Raw genomic sequence first — 20,280 nt, forward strand, 5'->3', positions numbered from 1 at the left:
CTTCCCTAATGAAGTCTGAAACAGACAGAATGACATACGGATGGAAAAAATAATATATGAGTATTATAAAACTCAATATTTGCCCATATTAATATACGAGTATTATAGAAGTTTCACTAGTGCCCATATTTATGTACGAGTATTACAAAAGTGTCTGTCGTTGCCCATACTTATGTACGAGTATTGTAAAACCAAACAACGTCAAAATTTTCTTATTGACAATAATACAAAGAACAGTACTATGCTCGATTCTGGATATTCATGACGATTTCTTCATTTTCGTCATCACAGCCGTTGTGTACCAGTGGAGGAAAGCCATGGTCGACTTTGTACGTCCTGACCTTAATCCCCATCTCTTTATCTCGAGTAATGGTAAGCTCTATTTCTCGGAAGTTAACTTAAGCGATGAGGGGGAATACCTTTGTATCGTGAAGCTGACTTCCGGTAATGGCGCCATCATGGACAGCTCGCAGCCACCCAGTCGAACCAGTCTACCGATACGCCTTACAGTCAACTATGCAGGTAAAATGGATTTAGATCACATTCAGTTCGTTACTGTATTAAATATGCATGCTTCTGAAGTATAATTAACTGGAACAGGGTTGCTGATAGTTATGCATAAAAGCAACGTACATGTTATTTTTTTAAAAAAAGTACCATTAAAAACCGTCTATGTAAAACTCATCGTGATATAATTTGAACAGTACTCTTAGAAGCAAAATAATGGATTGTCCATTATTAGAGATTAGGTGCTAAAGGATTCAGGTTGTTCTTTTATAGTGGAAAGTATTGAAATGTCAAAAATTGTCAGTATTTGAAAAGCCTGGAGAACCCGAGTAAAGCCTCTCCTGTTCAACTAACAGCTTCGAGTATCTTCCATATATCAAAAGTAATAGAAACAGAAAAACACCAGGTAAAAATGATTTTTGTCAGCAATACCATCTCTGCCACTGCAAGAATAAATAATAATTATTACATAATATGATGAAAATATAAAATAATATAGGTGTATTCATGAGTGCTCATTTTAAATAAAATGTATGAAATGAGTCCATTCAATTTCTTTTACAATTTTTGGTGAGAAACGATTGGAATTATTAAACACGTTTCATGAACTTCATTTCAAATGAGCACAAATGTAAGATACTATTGATAGAATGACACAAATACTGATCTTTTTTGACCAAACAACAAAACAGTGTAATTATATACCTTTGGAATACATTCGGATCTATCGGTCCTTATGTCTTTCTTTTGCATTACATTATAATGTCATTTGTTACATCATGAGATGTTATTACACGCATTACATACATAGAGGATTTGATATTAAATTTATGAAACGCTGAATAATTTCCAGTTTTTTCTAATATTGGTAAGCAAAATCTGGAAACTGTTCAATGAGTTTCGCAAACTCAGTAATACACATTTGAGATTTTGTTTATCATGTAGTTTTATTTAGAGTGGGACGAGTCTAGATAAAAATAAACACATAATTTTCGGCATTTCATGCTAGCTCAGCTGCTCTACTTTCAATTTTTGCGCATGAAAATATAGTTCCAGATGCAAGTTCAATCAGTATTACTAATAACATTAATAGTAGATTTTCGATTACGTTTACAAATATAAATCAAGGAGCAAACGTCCTTGCAATTAAGAGAACATTTTGACATGGGCATACCTTTTTAACACTTGATTTCCGATGGTGATTCCAGTGGTCAAGTCAGATGGAGCAGTTGTGGCGCCATATACATGGATTTCAGTTAGCTGTTTACAACTTTTCCACAGACAAATGTGTCGATTCCATAATGGAATTTCAAAAACAGATGCAGTATTGCAGAAGAAATTTTACATTTGTATGATATTGATCTGAATGGATGAATACTGGATACCTGCATTAAATCAAGAGGTGACGCTGTGGATGACGCATATTATTCATTCTTATGGCTGTCATGGAATTCACATTCCCACATTTAATGATTTTGTGACCATATATTGATTTGATGGAATGGTGTGGTTGGATAATGTCTTGTCAGTTAAAAAACCGGCATTTGTCGACATTCTCGTCGTAATAGGTCCAATTATTTACTGTTATGGGTTACTATTTAAGCTATGCTTGTCCATGGGGTTTGGTGCAAGATCTATTCTGTGGTAGCTAAATGTAAATGTGCATTACAGTAGTCTGGCTGGCATTTGTCTGCATAGAGTTCGCATGTTTGCCTTGGGCAGCATGAAAGAATATCTCGGTTCTTCAACATTTTCCATTTAGCTATGCGCACATTTCCCCGTATTCTACTTTTGTCTAGCATTGTGAGAATTCTATGTAGGATACATGGGCCATATCTCTTGTTGCCAATATTCATTAAGCTAACGACTGGAAAGACGATCGCCATAATGTATATAGCACTAGAAAAATATATAGGCTTCAGAAAACAGATTATTCAAAATTAATGTGGTTGCAGCCAATCAGTGACAAAAATACTGCGCAAAAACTACATTGGCGTACTGGACCAATTCAATTCGCAGAATGTGATGTTGTATCGTGTTGAAATATAAAAAAATTAATAAACTGTAAACACCGTATGTAAAGTGTACCACCCATGTAATAAATAAAAAAGATCATGTTGGTACATTTACTTAAATAACACATTAGTCATGTGTAAAACATGTGGAGTATACATATTTTAAAGAATATGCCACAAAACGTTAGCCACTTTGCAATTTCTTTCTATATTGGTGAGACTGAACTAATTTTACTATTGTTGTTATTGACGTTTTTTGTTTTAATTTTTGTCATTGTTGATCATGTTGTTACATGGACACTATGAACCTTTCGAGCATAATTTACGAATGCAAAATGGTCAAACAAAAGTGTATGATGCATTATAATTGATACCATTAGTAGCGTTAAACGTTCACTATTTCTGTGAAAGGATATCAATTTATTATATTAATTATCATTGCTAAGAATTCGAAATATTGTTCCTTAAATAATATCATAGATGGGAACAGAGGTTAATGCATACTCTTTCTTTACAGACCCAAAGGTATGGGGGCCCGAAATATCGAATGACTTTATAAATGTCTTTCCAAAGGTGCCCATGAGAGGTCAGACCATCCTTCTTGAATGTTTGGCCTATGGGGCGTAAGTATTACTTCCATTTCTACGTCCTGTGGTTACATATTTTCCATTGCCTTTCTGAAATTTTCAGATAAAGCTTTAAATGAACTTGGCAGACTAATATGCTTGTGTTTTGTACATCTACCGGAAGCCTTTCAAAAACAGCATCTAACCAACCAATCGTAATATTTTTGTTGTCACATGACCGTATCGGGCTCAAATACGTGTATTTTCATGATGCATTTGAGTTGCTTTATCACCCAGCAGTAGTGTCAAAGTAGGGCTTGTGCCTTTTATTTTTATCCATTCCATCCGTTTTCACCTCAAAACCCTCCATGATATACTTAGCCCATAAGCGACTCATGGATGTTGATCATTTTTAATGTTGTTCAGCGAGGATGCAATCAGCCAATACACGTAAGACAGTCATGGGGTGGGGTAGAGTCTCATCTGGATGGAAGTGCCCCAAAGGGTTTCCAGTCATGGAGTGGGGTAGAGTCTCATCTAGATGGAAGTGTCCCAAAGGGTTTCCAAAAAGGTACAAACACAAGAGCTTCACACTACTCTGTGTGATTGTAGAAACAAAATCCCGCAGAGGAATGTGCTTATTTAAGCAAGCCTATGGTAGCGATCAATATATACACACATAACGATATCTGCTGCAAACAGGCAGGCTTGTAGTACTATATTTACAAAAGCCCTTTATTGAGTTTTCTTCACAGCTATATAGCAAGATTTATCTACGGACAAAGAGAGAAATTTATTAGCTGAGTTGTGAATATTGTATCAAAGAAATACTAGCAGCGGTTTATATACAAATGTTAAGCAGTAGCGAAGCTATTGATTCACAAAGTATGCTGAAATAATTCAAACTATAGCATAATATTGCCAAAACGAGTGGATATAAAAAATGTAACAGGTAAAATGAGATCGCTGTATCTTTGAATACATCATATAGTTGTATAGGTTTATCAAAGAGGCACACAAGATGCCCTCATTCGCCGAAATAAATCCAGAATGCGTTGAGAAACTGGTGAATCTGGGAGTGACCATAGAAATAGAAAGGAATATCTTGGGGCAGAATTTTGAGGCAGATGAAATCAAAATGAAACAAACAAAAAAATCTCCATAATATCGTACATGAAAGAGTACACCCTCAAAAGAAACATAACTCGCCAATTGCATATGAAGCGAGTGATCTTTTGATGAGGCTGGTGACGAAGATGTTCAAGAGCAGGCTAATTAAATACCTGTTATTTTGGGGTCATAGCTTTAAGAGTGCTAAGAGTATTGGGAGTGGAAATTCCACGCAGACCTAGATGTATGCCAATATACTATAAAGGAGAAATAGTCAAGCTACCCACCTGAGACGAACAATTTTATACGAAGTAATATACGATGTTGCAGAGTTGCGCCGAGAACGACTCTCAGAAGCTGCCTTTAAAAGCAACGAAGCAAAATATCTCCAGGATATTTACCCTCGTTCCAGAAAATTCAATGTTATTGGATACCACTGCATAGACTTTAATACATCCCGAGTTGGTATAATACTCAGTGACGGGTGATTTGAGCTTGTTTGGTCTGGAATCAAGATTTATACGTTCGTGTGTATATAATGGGAAGCTATGGCATCGTGTTACGAGTATATGCTCTTAAAATAAGTATCAGAAAAGAGGGAAAGAGAACTAGCTTTGTAAAATTTAACAAATAATTTATTACCCATAGAATACAAAATCAAAATGAAACAAACAAACAAGAACTTAACGGTATTGCGAATTAAATCCCAAAATAATCCAAGAATTACAGCACAAGTCCTATTAATTTTAAAGTCCTGAATTAAACTTAGTCCAAGTCCCAAAGAAATCCAAAAACTGAAGGCGATGACATGTCAGTTATAGCATATAGAGTGTTAATGTGTCAACAGCTTTTTGTTGAATGAAAGTAATATAATTTCAGGTTTGAATTCAGTATAAATTGTAGTGATTGATTTTATTCACGAATTTTATCAGAGCACTTTTGTATTTCCAGAGAAAATCACTTGAATTCAATAATTTGAAGAAAAACACTCCAACCCGAAATTTTAACAAAAGTGCTGGTCACAACATATAATACAACTTGATTGTGCTAAGACTTAAAGCACAAATGACCAAGTCCTCATAATTACAAGATTATATAGTTCTCAACTTGGCCTTCAGGTCAAAATTTTCATTTTCTAATGAATCCATTACCTAATGGAAAATAACCTTCTAGAATGATGCTATGTTCGCAAAATCAAAACCATAACCGGATTATACTCAGGAATTCCAAAACTTAAACCCAAATAAATATATTTACTTCTTTTAATGCTGACCCTGATATTAAGCCCATATACGGAGAGAATAATTTAGTTATGTGGGTTTTTTATACACAAAATGAAATAAAAAAGTCAATCAGGTCAAGCTGAAATGAACTCAGGGTGGAAAAAGGTCAAGTCCAGCAAACAGTGTTACATTATAATAGCATGTAATGAAATAAAACAAATTTAACCTAACAAACAAACAATTAAATTAAATATACATAACAATCTGGCCTCAACAAGTGCAGGAAGCTATGGCGTCGGAACACAAAAAGTGCAAAGCTGTATACCTCGGAAATACAAACTCTGTGGCATAAATGTGTCATTTTGAGTACTGCTAAACACACGCAAATATTACCTGATGGTCTAGGGTCACGACTCTGACTTAAATGTGCCGTCGGAGTTCAGTCACGCAATCACCCTTGTGGATGTGTTCGTGAGTACTATAAAGCGTCCTGAAACAAACCATAACCACAACCACAAGTGGCTGCCCAAGCACAAACTGATACCACCATCACCACAACAACAACATCAACAACTAAACAGAAATAGATGAAATAATGATGAGGATTGAAGCGATCACTGTTTCTAATCCTGAAATAACTACCTAAAATAAAAGAAGCATTCGACAAAATTTTTCAATTAGCAAGATGCTTTACCCTCCCCTTAGGGTAAGCATGCCTGCTGTGCCACAGCTACAACGGCTCACATGTTAGCTTGGAATATACATACCAAGTTGTATGTGAAAAGCAGCTTTACTTGAGTTATTGAGACCCATTTATGTACAGAATGCACATAAATAATCACCAACGGTCACCACTGCGGCAGCAACAGCAACAATTACCAAGAAAAGACAACGGTAATGTTGTTGTCGTTGTGGGGTTTAACGCCATTTTCAGCACATGGCGGCCAGTATTAATGGTGGAGGAAGAATCCGGGAAAACCCCGGAAAGAACCACCGATACACGAGAAGCTGCTGAAAGCTTTCTCACATACCCACATTGGCCGAACCCGAGACTCGAACCCACGCAGACAGAGGTGAGATGGCAGTGATCCGTAACGGAGAGCGCTTTAGACCACTCGGTCACTCGGGGCCTCCAAAGACAACGGTAAAACAACTAAGATTGCACTTGAACATAATATCCGAATACCCTGAGGTGCAAGAAAAAATGGCATCCTTGGGCATTAGACCAGTATGAACAAAACCGTCATCGTACTGAGAGTGAATAAAAACGTCGTCTCGCCTCTACTTTCACTACCTAAGTGGCTGAGTATGATCGTGCAAAATAAACCCAACATTCACAAGTACCATAATTCAAATTTCAAACAACGCAGTGGGGAATTCGAAAACCACGTGGAAATTATTTCACCCACATGCATAACACATGCTTGACAACTGTTGAGGAAAATGATTCCTGGAGAAATACACAATCGGGATGGACTCTTGAGTGGTATAGAAAGTCCCAGTTCATTTCTCACCGTATCAGCCGTTTCGTTGATCCTGACAGTTACATACCAACACCAGACTGGGTCCTGTCAAGGTCCATTATAGACGTTAATATGTTTTGAATGGGCAATTTTGTTGGCGCCATATCCGGTCAATAACAATCTAGACTTGCCTCGATAACAACAGCAACAGTTGGGTGAAAACAATTTTGGTGATATTGAATTTCACATGAAGGTTACCAAAGCCACATTGAAGAAATCTGAAAAGCTTAACACAAATATGGCTGTTAATGTGTTCAGTTATGACATAGGCTTTTATCCATTGGCACTATTTCCCATGGACCCCAGATTCATTTGTTGTTTCTGAGTGAAATGAAAGAATAAGAATCAATATTACACGATGTTCAGGCTGGGGAAATTTCAGTTTATCAATTTGATATAGTTTATGAATTTGTCCTTGGACAATTTAGTAAACAATCCGACGACAGAAAATTTCGAAATCACTCGTCGATATTGTCCCGCTAATACAGACCTACTGAAAATAAAGGGTTTGTATCCATACAAGTACACAAACGACTGGGACAAATTTACTGAAACTCAGTTGCCACCAGTTGAAGTGTTTTATTCATTGTTGTCACGTGAAGGTATTACAGATGAAAATTAAGAACATGCAAAGAAAGTTTGGTCAGCATTCTAGTGCCGCAGTTACGCTGAATGCACAAAACTGATGCCAAGTCTTCCAATCAAACACAATTATGTACTGCACGAGCGAAATCTGCATTTGTATTTGCGAATATGTATGCGTGTGACCAAAATCCACTAAGTGCTCGACTTTCATCAACAAGCTTGGATGGCCCAGTACCTTCAGATGAATGCAGACCTATGCACAAAGGCCACCAATGATTTTGAAAAGAACCTTTTTCGAGCTTCTGAACGATGCCACGTTTTAGAAAACCATGGAAAATCTGCGCAAACAAATTCCAGTCGATCTTATTCAACATAGTGAGCAAGACAAACTTTGAAGGCTCATTGCGGACGCGGCCTTTGAATCCAGAACAATCTTTGATGGCGGAATTACTGCTGTTCACAGTAAAAAACCAAACTTCAACCTGACAAAACTAATTCACGTGGGTTACTCTGTGCTTGTCTGTTCATGTACCAATTTTACTCTGACAGATCAAACCATTTTTATCAGGAACGATCAAAATACTTTAAGCCGACACTGACTCGTTGTTGATGCATATCGCCATCAGTGATCAAGGGGATATGGCACGACCAAGTGTGGTCAACGAATTTGATACCAGCGAGTATTCAAAAGAACATCCGTTATATAGTAATGCCAATAAAAAATGGTTGGCAAGTTCAAAGATAAATTCAAGGGTAAACCATTCGAAGAGTATGAGGGACTGCAACCCAAAGTGTACTCGATTGTGGTCCGACCCAAGAACATGTAAAAGTCCAAATGTGTTCCACGTGGTAATTGCAACGAACTGTACCTCGAGTGTGTTTGAAACCGTCCTGAATTCGCACACATGAAAAATATGATCTGTTCAAAGAAACATCGCATGCGTGTAAACCGATGAACCAAAGTGGGTTTGTCCCCACTCGATGGATAGTCCCTGATGGAATCAACACTTATGCTTTTGGTCATCGTGATGTTGCAAACCAACATACGATTGATACTGGTTTATGTGTCAAAACAAATCCTAGTGGCAGTTCCATATTTGCTGGAATGACTTCAATTCATCTCGCACAAATGAATGTCTGGGAGGATTTTATCCACCATGTGACGATGACCCCAATGGTAATGAGTTGTTATTTTGGAGTATCAATCCGTTCCGAGATTGTGCGGACCATACTGAGTCAGTGGCATGACGTTTTTGTCCACCTTCCAATTCTCCAGGTGCATACAAATACTGAACAAACTTGTCTCCGAGCGGTTGGTTCTGGCTGTGAAATCATTTTCCTAGTAACTACGAAGGTCATTTATAAAGTCGCATTGGCTGATTTAATCCAGTTGTGCGCGTGACTTCAACGCTCAACTTTGCTATTACTAATGGTACTCTTTCCTGAGACTCTGGCTTTATCAATAATTAATGTGCGTACTGATGACCGAATAACCGTTATGTAAAAGTATCATGAAATCGTTCCAAAATAGCTTGGTCACGATGTATGCTGACATGCTTGACACGTACTTGCAAATGATTTTTGGCCAGCATCACAGTCGCAGATCTGAGAAATTCTTTGCCAGGAACCACTTTTAACCATCTTGGCGATGTGAGTGGTCGTTGTGCATAAATACGATCGAGTGTAGTTGTAACACTTGCAAAATATTTCGATGTCAGTGGCTCCGCTTTTCTTTGTATCCATTGACCACATCGACAGTTGTTTTGTAGGTACTTAACTTATCTTGTTTATCACATACACTATCATGTGGAAGATATATTAATCAGCCTGAAAGACCTCGTCAAGTTTTCGGACATCTAGCCAACCACATGAAATATTTCTTGGTACATGTAAATAAATTTGCCACAGTGCTTGTTTGGCCAACCATGCTCAGGCAGTCCCACTAGTGACCTTGGCTGTACTGGCTATTGGTTCCATGGCGGCTTCACCTCTTCAGTGCCCACGCTAATTGTAGTGTATTTTAGATACTGTCTGGTTGTTTGTGTTCATTTTTGTTTTCTTGTTTGTTTATGACAGCATACATTTTGTGTTTAGTGAGTGCCATCCGGTGCAATCTTGGCTTTCATAACACTAATGGCCTGTTGTGCGATTCATTCTCCCAATCTTGGATTAATCGCATTCAAGTCATGGATCAGATACATATCGGCACGTTGATGCTTTATATGCAAGCTCATGTCTGTAACACGCAGCATAAATACGGCTAATAGGTGCTTCGCCAGGTCTTGGTTGGTTATTAGAATCGAGTCACAGTAACTGTATCCAGGAAGATGCTTTTCACTGGGATATTTATTCCATAGTGCTCCTGGTAACTTATAAATGCAGTCGCTATGTCACCGTCTCCAGTAACTGCTTCAAATCGTTTGCAGCTTTCCTGATGAACGTAAACATATTTGTTCCACATCGAACACAAGTTCCAGTGCTCATCCATTAACTGCTTGGACTTTTGTTGGATTTGCGGTACATGTTTTGGCGCGACATCGCACATTGCACACACTATGAAGACATGGTTGTATTATACGACAGACAATTATTTAATAGCATTAAAAGAAAATTCGCAGATATTTCCGTCACTGATCGCTCCACACAAGCAACACATAAACCGTCCAAGCATGGTGATTAAATAATTGGCCCAGGTCAATCAGGGAACAACTAAACCGTTGCTAAGTAAGGTTAGGAGATGGTTAACCTGTGATCGGTCGTATGTGATTGCGTCATCGGCTGATGATCAAACGTGTTTTGATGTTTTTATAAGATGTTCAAAAGTCGTTGAGAACTGGTAACAACACCAAGACGACTTTGAGAACTGTAACAAGCTGATGATATTTCGTGGCATTGCCGTGCATAGTCTTGGAAACATCTATTGAATTTGGTGTGTCTCCGACCAGACCTGGGAGAAATTCCTGAGATGTTTGCAGGATTACCTCTAACCCATATAGTTTTCTCACCATTGAACTGACTGGAGCTTGCAGTCGGAGGGTGCAATTAAATTTCGTTAGAGCAGTTTTCTGACTTTTATGTTGCTTCTCTAGTCCACTAAATAAAGTCTTCTCTGCTGAATCAGTGTGTTACTAGCCGTCTCTGAAAATGTCATAACCCGTGTTGACATCCCATTCAAACTGTCCCTTGCAATTACATTAATGGCGCGCCTAGTAAATTATAGGCTTCATTGTCAATACTTCCTGTCTTTATCAACAAGCTTCCTAATGTCAGTATGTTGTAGAGGCTGTCAGCTATAGTGTAAACGTAGTCATCCCACTTAATTACAGTTTTTAGAAGACAACATATAAAATCAATTAATATACACGTGACAAACACGTCTACTATGAGGTATTGACCATTTAATTTGGGGGGTGGGGGTGGTGGGCTGCGATTTTCTTTTGATCTGAGATATTTTATACTCTTTTTTTTCTCAAGATAAGTCATTTTATTCAAATACTGTAATGAATATAATATGGTGTTATTTTGTTTCAAATAAGAAGATATTTTTCCAATCCCCTGCCATAGAAATGAAATTGCTAGTCCCTAATATAATTGTATAATAAACTTCCTCCAGATTGCCATTGACGTACAGTTGGAGAAGAGAAGGTCTCCCTTTGCCTTCCAAGATATATTACACTGACCATAAACGTATACTCCATATTCCCAATGCTGAGCTGGAGGATGGAGGAAACTATGTGTGTCATGTTGCACGAACATCGGTGGCTTTCACTGAAAAGGCTTTCTCCCTTCAGATCCAGTGTAAGTCTTTTAAAAAAGCCCAGAGCATTCATAAACATTACACCTACTCAGATATATCTTTACCTAAATTCCTGTCTTTTCACCAACTGTGTGAGAAAATGAGTAATTGTGCATGTGTAAAGGAGCTTGACATTATATAGTGTCTGGATTATCTTGTACTTAATCGTACAATATATAAAGTAAAGACAGGGACGAATGGCTGCAATCCTTGCTTCCCGCTCGTAGATTTGTAATGCCTACAGATAATTCTCCTTCTTGAGTGTTGATTTCTTTGGATGTAATCCAAAGTATATAGTAAACTTTGGTAAGTCCCGTTTGGCATCGAATAAATTCATCAGCTTTTATTTCTAAATACACTGTGCAAACGATACATTGTCTCAGAATCGATGATGTTGATATCTGTATGGTATTTCCCTTCTCTGGTTGGTCTATTCCAATTAGTAATTGTAGGTTCCCCAATTATAATTGGTCTATTTCAGTACCTAATTGTTACTACACATTCAGATCAATACGGGAGATAGGAATATTGTGCAGAAGTAAACTTTATTTGCAGTTCTCATATGTGAGATGATACTTGAAAAGTGCAGTGTACTCATAGGATTTAAGTGAGAAAAACATGAAAGCAATACTCTGTAATGGAAAATTATATGCTAACATAACTCGTGTGAAGGGGAGGAAAAGTGCCGACATGCCGTTTTTATCTTCATTCTATTCGCTGTAGGATCCAGATAAAACAATACTAATGTCATGTTCCTGTGCACATGTGTTATAACTGAGTTTAGCTTGCTATTAATTAATGTGGCATAAAAATTGACAATAAGTGTCAAATTTAGTGGAATGAATATAAAACAATTTCTTTGGTTGTGACTTTGGCTGAAATTTCTGTGATAGGAATTGCATGAAGCTTGATTTGAAATTTTTGCCAATAATTGTTTCTAACCTTCAAACTTTTATAACATTAAGAATAATGTATAAATTAGTCAGGATTTAAAAATGTCGTACCAAATCTCAGTTGACATAGGTGGTGCTTATCAACAATCTGATGAGGAAAAATCGGTGGCAGTTAATGTTGTGGTGACATTATTAACAAACATAAAAACAAATATAAAATATTCAAGTCAAAAACAGCAACTTTTACTAAAATTTATTACTCCAAAATGACCGCGTTTTCCTTGTATTAAGAAAGTTCTGCATATTAGAATTTTCATTTTTCTTAGCTTTGGATCCCAATCTCCTGTAACTTTCACAAGTAACCAACCTTTTTATGACTAGAAACAACCGATCTACTAAAAACATTGGATAGGTAGATAATTAGACAGCATATCTTCTGTTGCAGCCAAACCGTACTTTGTCTTCCCACTAAGAGATCAGCACGTGGATATTGGTAGTCAGCTTACCTGGAGATGTGAAGCACGTGCAGTGCCGCCAGCAAACTATCTTTGGTTCAAAAACGGAGAGGTAGTGTCAGTAAAACAAGGGGAGATAGATATCAACCAAAACGTCATTATCATCAAGGGTCTCGATCCGGTTAAACACAACGGGATGTATCAGTGTGCTGCTGAAAATGTTCATGGAACAACTTTTAGTAGTGCTCAACTTAGGGTGTTGGGTAGGTCACTTTTTACCTCTAAACAATTCTTTCTTTGTAGTAAAAGTATTTAATTTATTTCCCCAAGAAGCTGTTATCAAGGTCACTATATATTATGCAAATACTTTTCAACTTGGCATATTTTATATGACCCCATGTACACTAATATTAGTTTTTCTTATGCAGCCACGCAAGTCAATGAAAACCAAACTTAAATGTTTCTTCTCTTTCTTGACAGGGATCATAGATTTGACTTTTCAAATAAGATAAAGAAAGTAATATAAAAACCACCATCCGCTTTCGATGGAAATCATGACCTCTTGTTTCATAGATGACCCCATGGGGATTCGCGACGAAAACAGGTACAATGATGCAGTGGAGTGTAGGCAATGATTTTGCATGTAGCCAATTACAAAGAGTCTCTGATGAATGTCCAGTTTTCTTCATCGTTCTCAGAGTTTGGATCAATTGTCATTGGTTATTTGCACAGTTTTTCAAAAAATGACTGTTTCAACATTTCCTGTTTCAATTTGGGCTCATTTGTCACCTTGTGGTCACTGAATGCAAGTATTGGGTGTAGAGCCTCTGATTCTCTGGTTAGTCTAGTATTATGCTCTTCTCATGGCTTTGATTGGTCAGACATCCTGTATATTTCTTCTCCTGATTATCTAGAATATATATATACTAGTGCCAAGTGCATTGCAGTTGCAATGACAGGTGGAATACTGTGCTGGTGATTTCGTCAGTAGTAGAAATCTATTGTTGTTGTATTGTCCAAAGCCATTTTTTCTGACGACTCCTGGTGATCATACATCTTGGCTGCATTCAGTACATATTCCATAAGAGACTCCAGGTCAGCATACAGCTGTGATTTGTCTGGTCTAGTGAGTGCAAACGCATTGATCACAGTTGCTTGTCTTTTTCCAATTAGTTGGAAGTCTCATGTTTATGAGTCTGTCATTCACACCATTTTGGAAATTTGTGGGCTTGCAAACTAGCTTATTAAACCCAACACCAGTTTCATGACACTCTTCTTTACTTCGATGACTTCAGTGTGGGAAGAAGTCATGACAGGTGTCGGCTAATTTTAATAATACTTTGCATACTATTGCCATTCATGTGCCCCCATAAAAGTTTCCCTTTGTTCTGAATATCTCCCTTCAAGCACTCCAATTAATCAATCTAATTCTGAGTATCTTACTGAAGAGACTCCAACATCTTTGGTTTCACTTAGCTACTTTAATGGCCAGCATCCACTTTGGTGCTGTACAGATATCAACAAGAGAGGGAAGACTTTGTTTCAGAAAAGTCATAGCCTTCCTCCATCTTGCCACACTCGTCCTTCGATATGACCATCTGCAATCCATCTCTTTTACTCAACTACTCCTGGGATGTCAGAGAAAAGCTATCCATCCCAAATCTGACGTCTGGTTGTTTTGACGAATTATTGGATCTAATAGTCCAGTTTACAAAGATACTTATGGAATTTGCTTAATTGTGATGCATTTCCAAAATCTTTGGCAATTTCTAGTCATGTTTAACTAAACATGGTTGGATAATATGTGCATAGAGATCATCAGGAAATGGAAACAATGTCTATAAAATTTTTCAATGACAATACAACAACATAAATATGAATACATAGCATATACATATACCTAGGTAAAACTCATCTTACCACGAGAGAGAGAGAGAGAGAGAGAGTTACCATTCTTTTCTTGGAGAAGGCTTGTAACACCATATGGAAGTATGGCATAATGTATGACTATTCAACCTATTCTAAGGGACCGCATACCTAACATTATCTCCACTATATTATAAAGATAAAAAATTTTACTTAAGGTAGCAGCATTCTTTCTGAAATTTATCCTCATTACATGGGTGTACTTCAGGGGAGCATATTGTCACTCACCCTATTTAACATCAAAATGAACAGCACAGTGGAAAGCCTCAATCCATCGACTGACTGCTCATTACATATTTACGACATTTTGATCTGCTGTAGATCAAGGAGTATATCCAATCTAATATTAACTACAAATTAACTTAAACAAATGTTTGAATTCTAAAGCCATTCTGCTGTTTTATGATGCCATAAAACTCTGTATCGACGGTTCCATTGTTCTTGTTGTGGAATATTTCACATTTGTTGGCCTTTTTTTTATATATATTTTTCAGTATACATGTACTACTAAACTATTTTTTAATTCATCTAACCCCACATATGATGTAGTCTTTTTGTCCAAAACAAACATTGTACACTCATAAACCATATTTCATTCCACTTTTCGGGCATAAGAATCCATCTTCATGTAGAAGCAGCAAAAATATATGTTGCAAATGCTGCAAAATTCTGTTGTAAGAAATCACCATATTTGTTAGCAAAACCTCCAAACAAAATATCTGACTTTTGACATGTCTTCAACGCATCCTCTCCTTGTACAGTGTATGTCAATGAAATCAAAGTCTCCTATCATAACCATATGTCCCCGATACAGACGGTTCCAAAGATGGAGACAAAAGTGACATATACTGCATGAATAAACTATTTTAAGGTATCTTCTTGGTCATTTGAGGATAAATTGTATATGCTCCTTAGAGCCTGCGCATATTTTCTAACTATAGATCATTTATTTTACACCGAGTTTTATCTGGTGATCTGTCATTCAGATGAGGTGAAAACTTGCTTTATCCTCCACAAAATCATTGAGCTGCTTATCTGCTATAAAAAAATATTTTTCAAGTGTTATTCTTGAAATATTTCAACATAGTTTTATAGATTATATACGTTTAGTGACTTTTTTTTTGTATTTTGAAATCATAGTGCACCTGGCAGTAAAAAACAAGAAGTCATTCACATAACATAAAATGAGGTAGTCTGTATGGCAAATCAGCAAAACAAAGGATGATTGCGTGACAAAACCCCACATATAAAATACTTTATTTTAAATACTGATGGCCAAATATCAGCTGAAGTAGAAAGAGGACAAACTGGAGAAAACACTTATTATAATTCCCAATTAATTCATGGCTGAATATATGTGTCATTCATTTTATCAATATTTAATAGCTTCACACTGTTACTTTCATGCAGGATTTGCACCTAACTTTAAGAAACGGCCATTAGATGAGAATCAGATTGGAGCACTTGGAGGAAATGTTACTATCATTTGTGTCCCAGAGGCTGCTCCATATCCAACTTTTTCCTGGTCCAAAGATGGAATCCCGCTGAATCTTCAAAACGGAGACACCACATCACGTGTTCGCAAATTGCTAAATGGGAATCTATTCATCACAAACATGAACATGGCAGATTCTGGAACTTACACTTGTACAGCTGAAAACATGTATGGTTCAAATTCAAGCACTGGTACACTGACTGTTACAGGTAATATAAATAATCGTCACTCTATTCTCTTCTCTACCGGTCTCACTAAACACCCCAGCTTCTTTTTGGGTGGATAGGGTGAAAAGACATCTTTTCTTCCTTTGTGTAAGCAGATGATGAATTACCTGTTTCATCAACCGAGCCATGTTATAAGCAACCACATACAGCACCAACAAATTTGCAGGTGGGTGGGTAATAAAAGCGGGTGCAAAAATGTGTGCTTCATAGGCACAGTTACTATATTAAATCAGTGTATATTAAATGAGAAAAAATACCTGCAGTGATAACAGAGATTGCATGTATAATATATTACTTTATTCAGAGAACCACGCAATGGTTCACACACATGTATAGTTTACATATACATGTCTAATCTATAGCATGAATAGAATATCAACACCATGTACTCACCCGTGAATCTCATCATATACATTGAATCCACAATACAAGTATTTCCATCGAAAATATCCGCACACAAATTTAAAATATTCGATGATTTTGTCACAGCTCATTATGTGACTGAATTTTATGGAAAAAGAATTTAGCAGAAATTACATAACAAATGATGAAACAGTACGTCCAAAGGTTAATTAACGGTGTCTATAAATTTCATGCTGCTAAATTTTCTCATTCGTGAATTGTAATACTTTATCGTTGTTTGAAAAATGCAAGGAATTCAGCTGCTTTCTGCTACTCTCACGTTTGCTCTTGGTAAAGTCAATCATATTTCTTAACTGAAGAATTTGAACATAGTCGATAGCTTAAGTCTCCATCCATCTCAAAGCACACTCTAAACGTTTGATGGCTTCTGTTGCTGATAGTGGATTATCCTCAAGTGTGGTGTCCTCGCTGTCATCATCAAAAGCATCATCATTGTCAGCACCACAATTGGTGTTATTGAACATAATATTTTGAATAATTTCTGCATCCGAAATGTGGTCTGCAACTGGGCAGTCATTATCAAAAGTGAGCTAATCATTAACACTGTCTCATGATTGCATCAGCTCACAAAATGCCCGCTCAGCCTCAACACATCATTCTTAGAAAATCCATCAAATAAACTATCGTCATCATCACTGATATTACTGCTGTTATCCTGAGTAATAGTAAATGCTGTCCCAAGTCTTTTCTCCCAGCAGTTCTCAAAGTAGCTGGGCATAATGGCATCCCAAGATTTGCCGCTGAGGTACATTACTTCTTTCAGATTTAGACTTTGTAGTGTCACCTGGACTAAGGTTTCATTGCAAACAATCATTTTCACAAGCTCTGTTCTATAATTCATTTTTAAAACTGATATTCTGTCCTGGTCCAGAAGCTGAATCCTGGAAGTTGTATTCTTTGGGAAGAAGCTGGCTTTTATTTCCCATCCTTAATAACCAGGCTGTCTGTGAGTGGGTGTGCGGAACAGTTGTCCAATAATAACAATGCCTTCAGTTCCATCTTCAGATTTCTGAGGTGGGATCGAACTGCTAGTACGAATTCATTTTGAAACCATTTTTCAAACATAGCAGCTGTCATCCATGTTTTTTTTTTATGTGGCATCATATGAAGATGGTATGGTCTTCACATTCAAATGGTGGAAGCACCTGGGAGAATTTTCCGATACATAGTAGTTTAAGTTTGTATCTTCCCGTTTTATTGACACCAAACAGCAAAGTTAATCGCTCCTTTATTTTCTTAAACCCTTCATGTTTATGTTCAACTGTTTTCACAGCTAGGGTGGTGTCAGGCATCATTTTGTAGCACAATCAAGTTTAAACACAATTGTAAATCTGCTCTGGGGAATATCCACCTTCCTCTATTATTTCTCTCAATGCCTCTGAATAGTTCAAGCAGTTTCAGAATCTGAAGAATGGATTTCTCCAGAAACTGTCACGTGCCTCCCATGTCACTTCTTAAAAAGGTTTAGCCATCCATTGCTTGCTTTGCAGCTGGAATCTTGCCCATGTAAGTCGGTGTGAAATTTTTAGGCTTGTGTCTATATAATTGGTCCTGATATAAGCACTCCTTCAGCCGTAGTCTGTACAAACCACTGATACGGGGCTGCATCAAGCTGGGTGACTCCTGCTAGTCTTGCATTTTTCCTCATCAACCCCTCACTTTCATGCATATCCACAACCATCTCTCTTAGTTTTGCTTCTTCCCTCTTCCATCCTCGGATGGTTGATTCATTCAAACCTAAATCTTTAGCTACCTACAGTGATTGTCTAACACCTGACTTAATCCTGTCAAAAGCTTCAATCTTTTCTTTAACAATAAAAGCTTTACGCTTCCATTTCCCATTTTCCATTCAAAATCTCCACTAAGTAACACTTTTACACTTATTAGTTTGAAAGACTACAGCAAGAATAATTGTCAATTAACAATGGAGGTATATTTATAGGGAATGGATGACATTATTCATTGGCCAACTGACTGCATAAAACTATACCGCCAAGCCACACACATGTGTTGGCAGCTTTTGGTTTTTGATGTGTTATAAATTGTTGCCCTATAATTTGAACAAGTTAGGCCTGGCAGTTGACTTTGATGATGAGCAATGTACTTAAATTAAATGATTTATAAATTCAGGCGAGAATCTTTTATCAACTGCCGCATTGTATGTTGCTTAGTTGTGTAGAGTTTAGAGAACATATGTCGGATATTGTTTGAGCAACGATTGTATACGGAATGCATTAAAGACAAACACAAAGTAGACTTCATAAGATTAACATTTCTGAGCTGTCATCTTTCAGCGATAAACAAAGACCAAAGTTCTCAAAAGGCCCAGCCACTGGTTCAGAAACTCATATTTCCAATGTTTATTTTGGCACAAAACTGAAAGAAATTGGTTCAGTTTTAAAATTTTAGGAGCCACCCCAAAATAATAATAAACTTTCTACATGTTATTTTTGCACTTTTAAGAAGAATTTTTTTCCGTATACGAGAATAAGACATGTATATGATATTTCAGGAGCCACCCCATAATCGTCTTATATTTGAATTTATATGCAATCTCTTCTCCAAAATGATAATAAAACTTTTTACGTATTTTATGTTTCGTACTTATAAGATTTCTTTTTTTTATGAGAAAAATACATGTAATAAGGTAAATGAAAATTTGGGATCCATGCCACGACCGTGTTATATCTGAATTTGAGTTATAACGGAGCGTGCTATAGCAGGGTCATACTATATATATATATATATATGCACAGTAGTCCCCCTCTTGAACGCCCCCCCCCCCCCCGACCAGCGGCCACCCGCTCCTTACGGACAGAATCCGTTGGCACCGACGAGTTTGTATTCAAAGGTACCCCTCGCGAAAGGCCACCCGGCTAACGCGACCAGCGGCCAGCATATTAGTAAAAAATTATAAAATTTACCTCTCACAAGCGGCCGCATTTTATATGAATGTGTATCCAGAATCAGTATTTTATTCATAACGTGTGTTAAGTAATCCGATTTCTGTTTCCTGATGTCAGGTTTTCGTTACTGAAAAAGTGTTGAGTAAAGTACATTTACCACTAAGGTTAATATTATATCATTTACGCCTCACGAGAAGCCAAATTTATTCCATAAAACCGAGAAAGACTCAAATTGTAATCCATACAAAAGGGTACGTACATGTAATCCAATTAGCTTTACTGCTGTGTTATCATAAGATGTCCGGTTTAGTCACTCTGATAATTGTTAAGATTACAATTATCGAACAGTAGAAACAGCTGAGAAGTGACAGTATCGATGTACAATACCCAAGTCAGCTGGAAAATGGTTTAATAGCCTTTATGGCTTCCCTTAGTAAGATGTTGAGCTTGTTCACTTTGGTAATCAGTGGCTATTACTACTGACAATTATTGTCAAAATTACGAATCCTAGCGGCCTCGAGGTCAAATCTGCATGATGTTAATGGTACATATCGAAGCCGTTTTGGCTTCTCTCACATGGTTTCAAGAAATGTATAAAAACAATAGGGTACCAGACTGCGACTAACGAAT

General features: G+C 37.1%; 1 protein-coding gene across 1 annotated transcript in view; it reads left to right on the forward strand.

Moving 5' to 3' along the window:
* The window catches only part of LOC149791891 (contactin-like), a 158,723-nt gene that overhangs the window by 83,730 nt on the left and 54,713 nt on the right, over nucleotides 1–20,280 (forward strand). Inside the window, exons 9-13 of the mRNA XM_089970401.1 lie at nucleotides 292–522; nucleotides 3,040–3,145; nucleotides 11,143–11,327; nucleotides 12,664–12,936; nucleotides 16,010–16,303. Of these exons, the coding sequence (XP_089826527.1) occupies nucleotides 292–522; nucleotides 3,040–3,145; nucleotides 11,143–11,327; nucleotides 12,664–12,936; nucleotides 16,010–16,303 (1,089 nt within the window). The remainder of the gene's footprint in view (nucleotides 1–291; nucleotides 523–3,039; nucleotides 3,146–11,142; nucleotides 11,328–12,663; nucleotides 12,937–16,009; nucleotides 16,304–20,280) is intronic.

Source organism: Sinohyriopsis cumingii, chromosome 9 (assembly GCF_028554795.1).
Source record: "Sinohyriopsis cumingii isolate HCF-2022 chromosome 9, ASM2855479v2, whole genome shotgun sequence".
NCBI lineage: Eukaryota > Metazoa > Mollusca > Bivalvia > Unionida > Unionidae > Sinohyriopsis > Sinohyriopsis cumingii.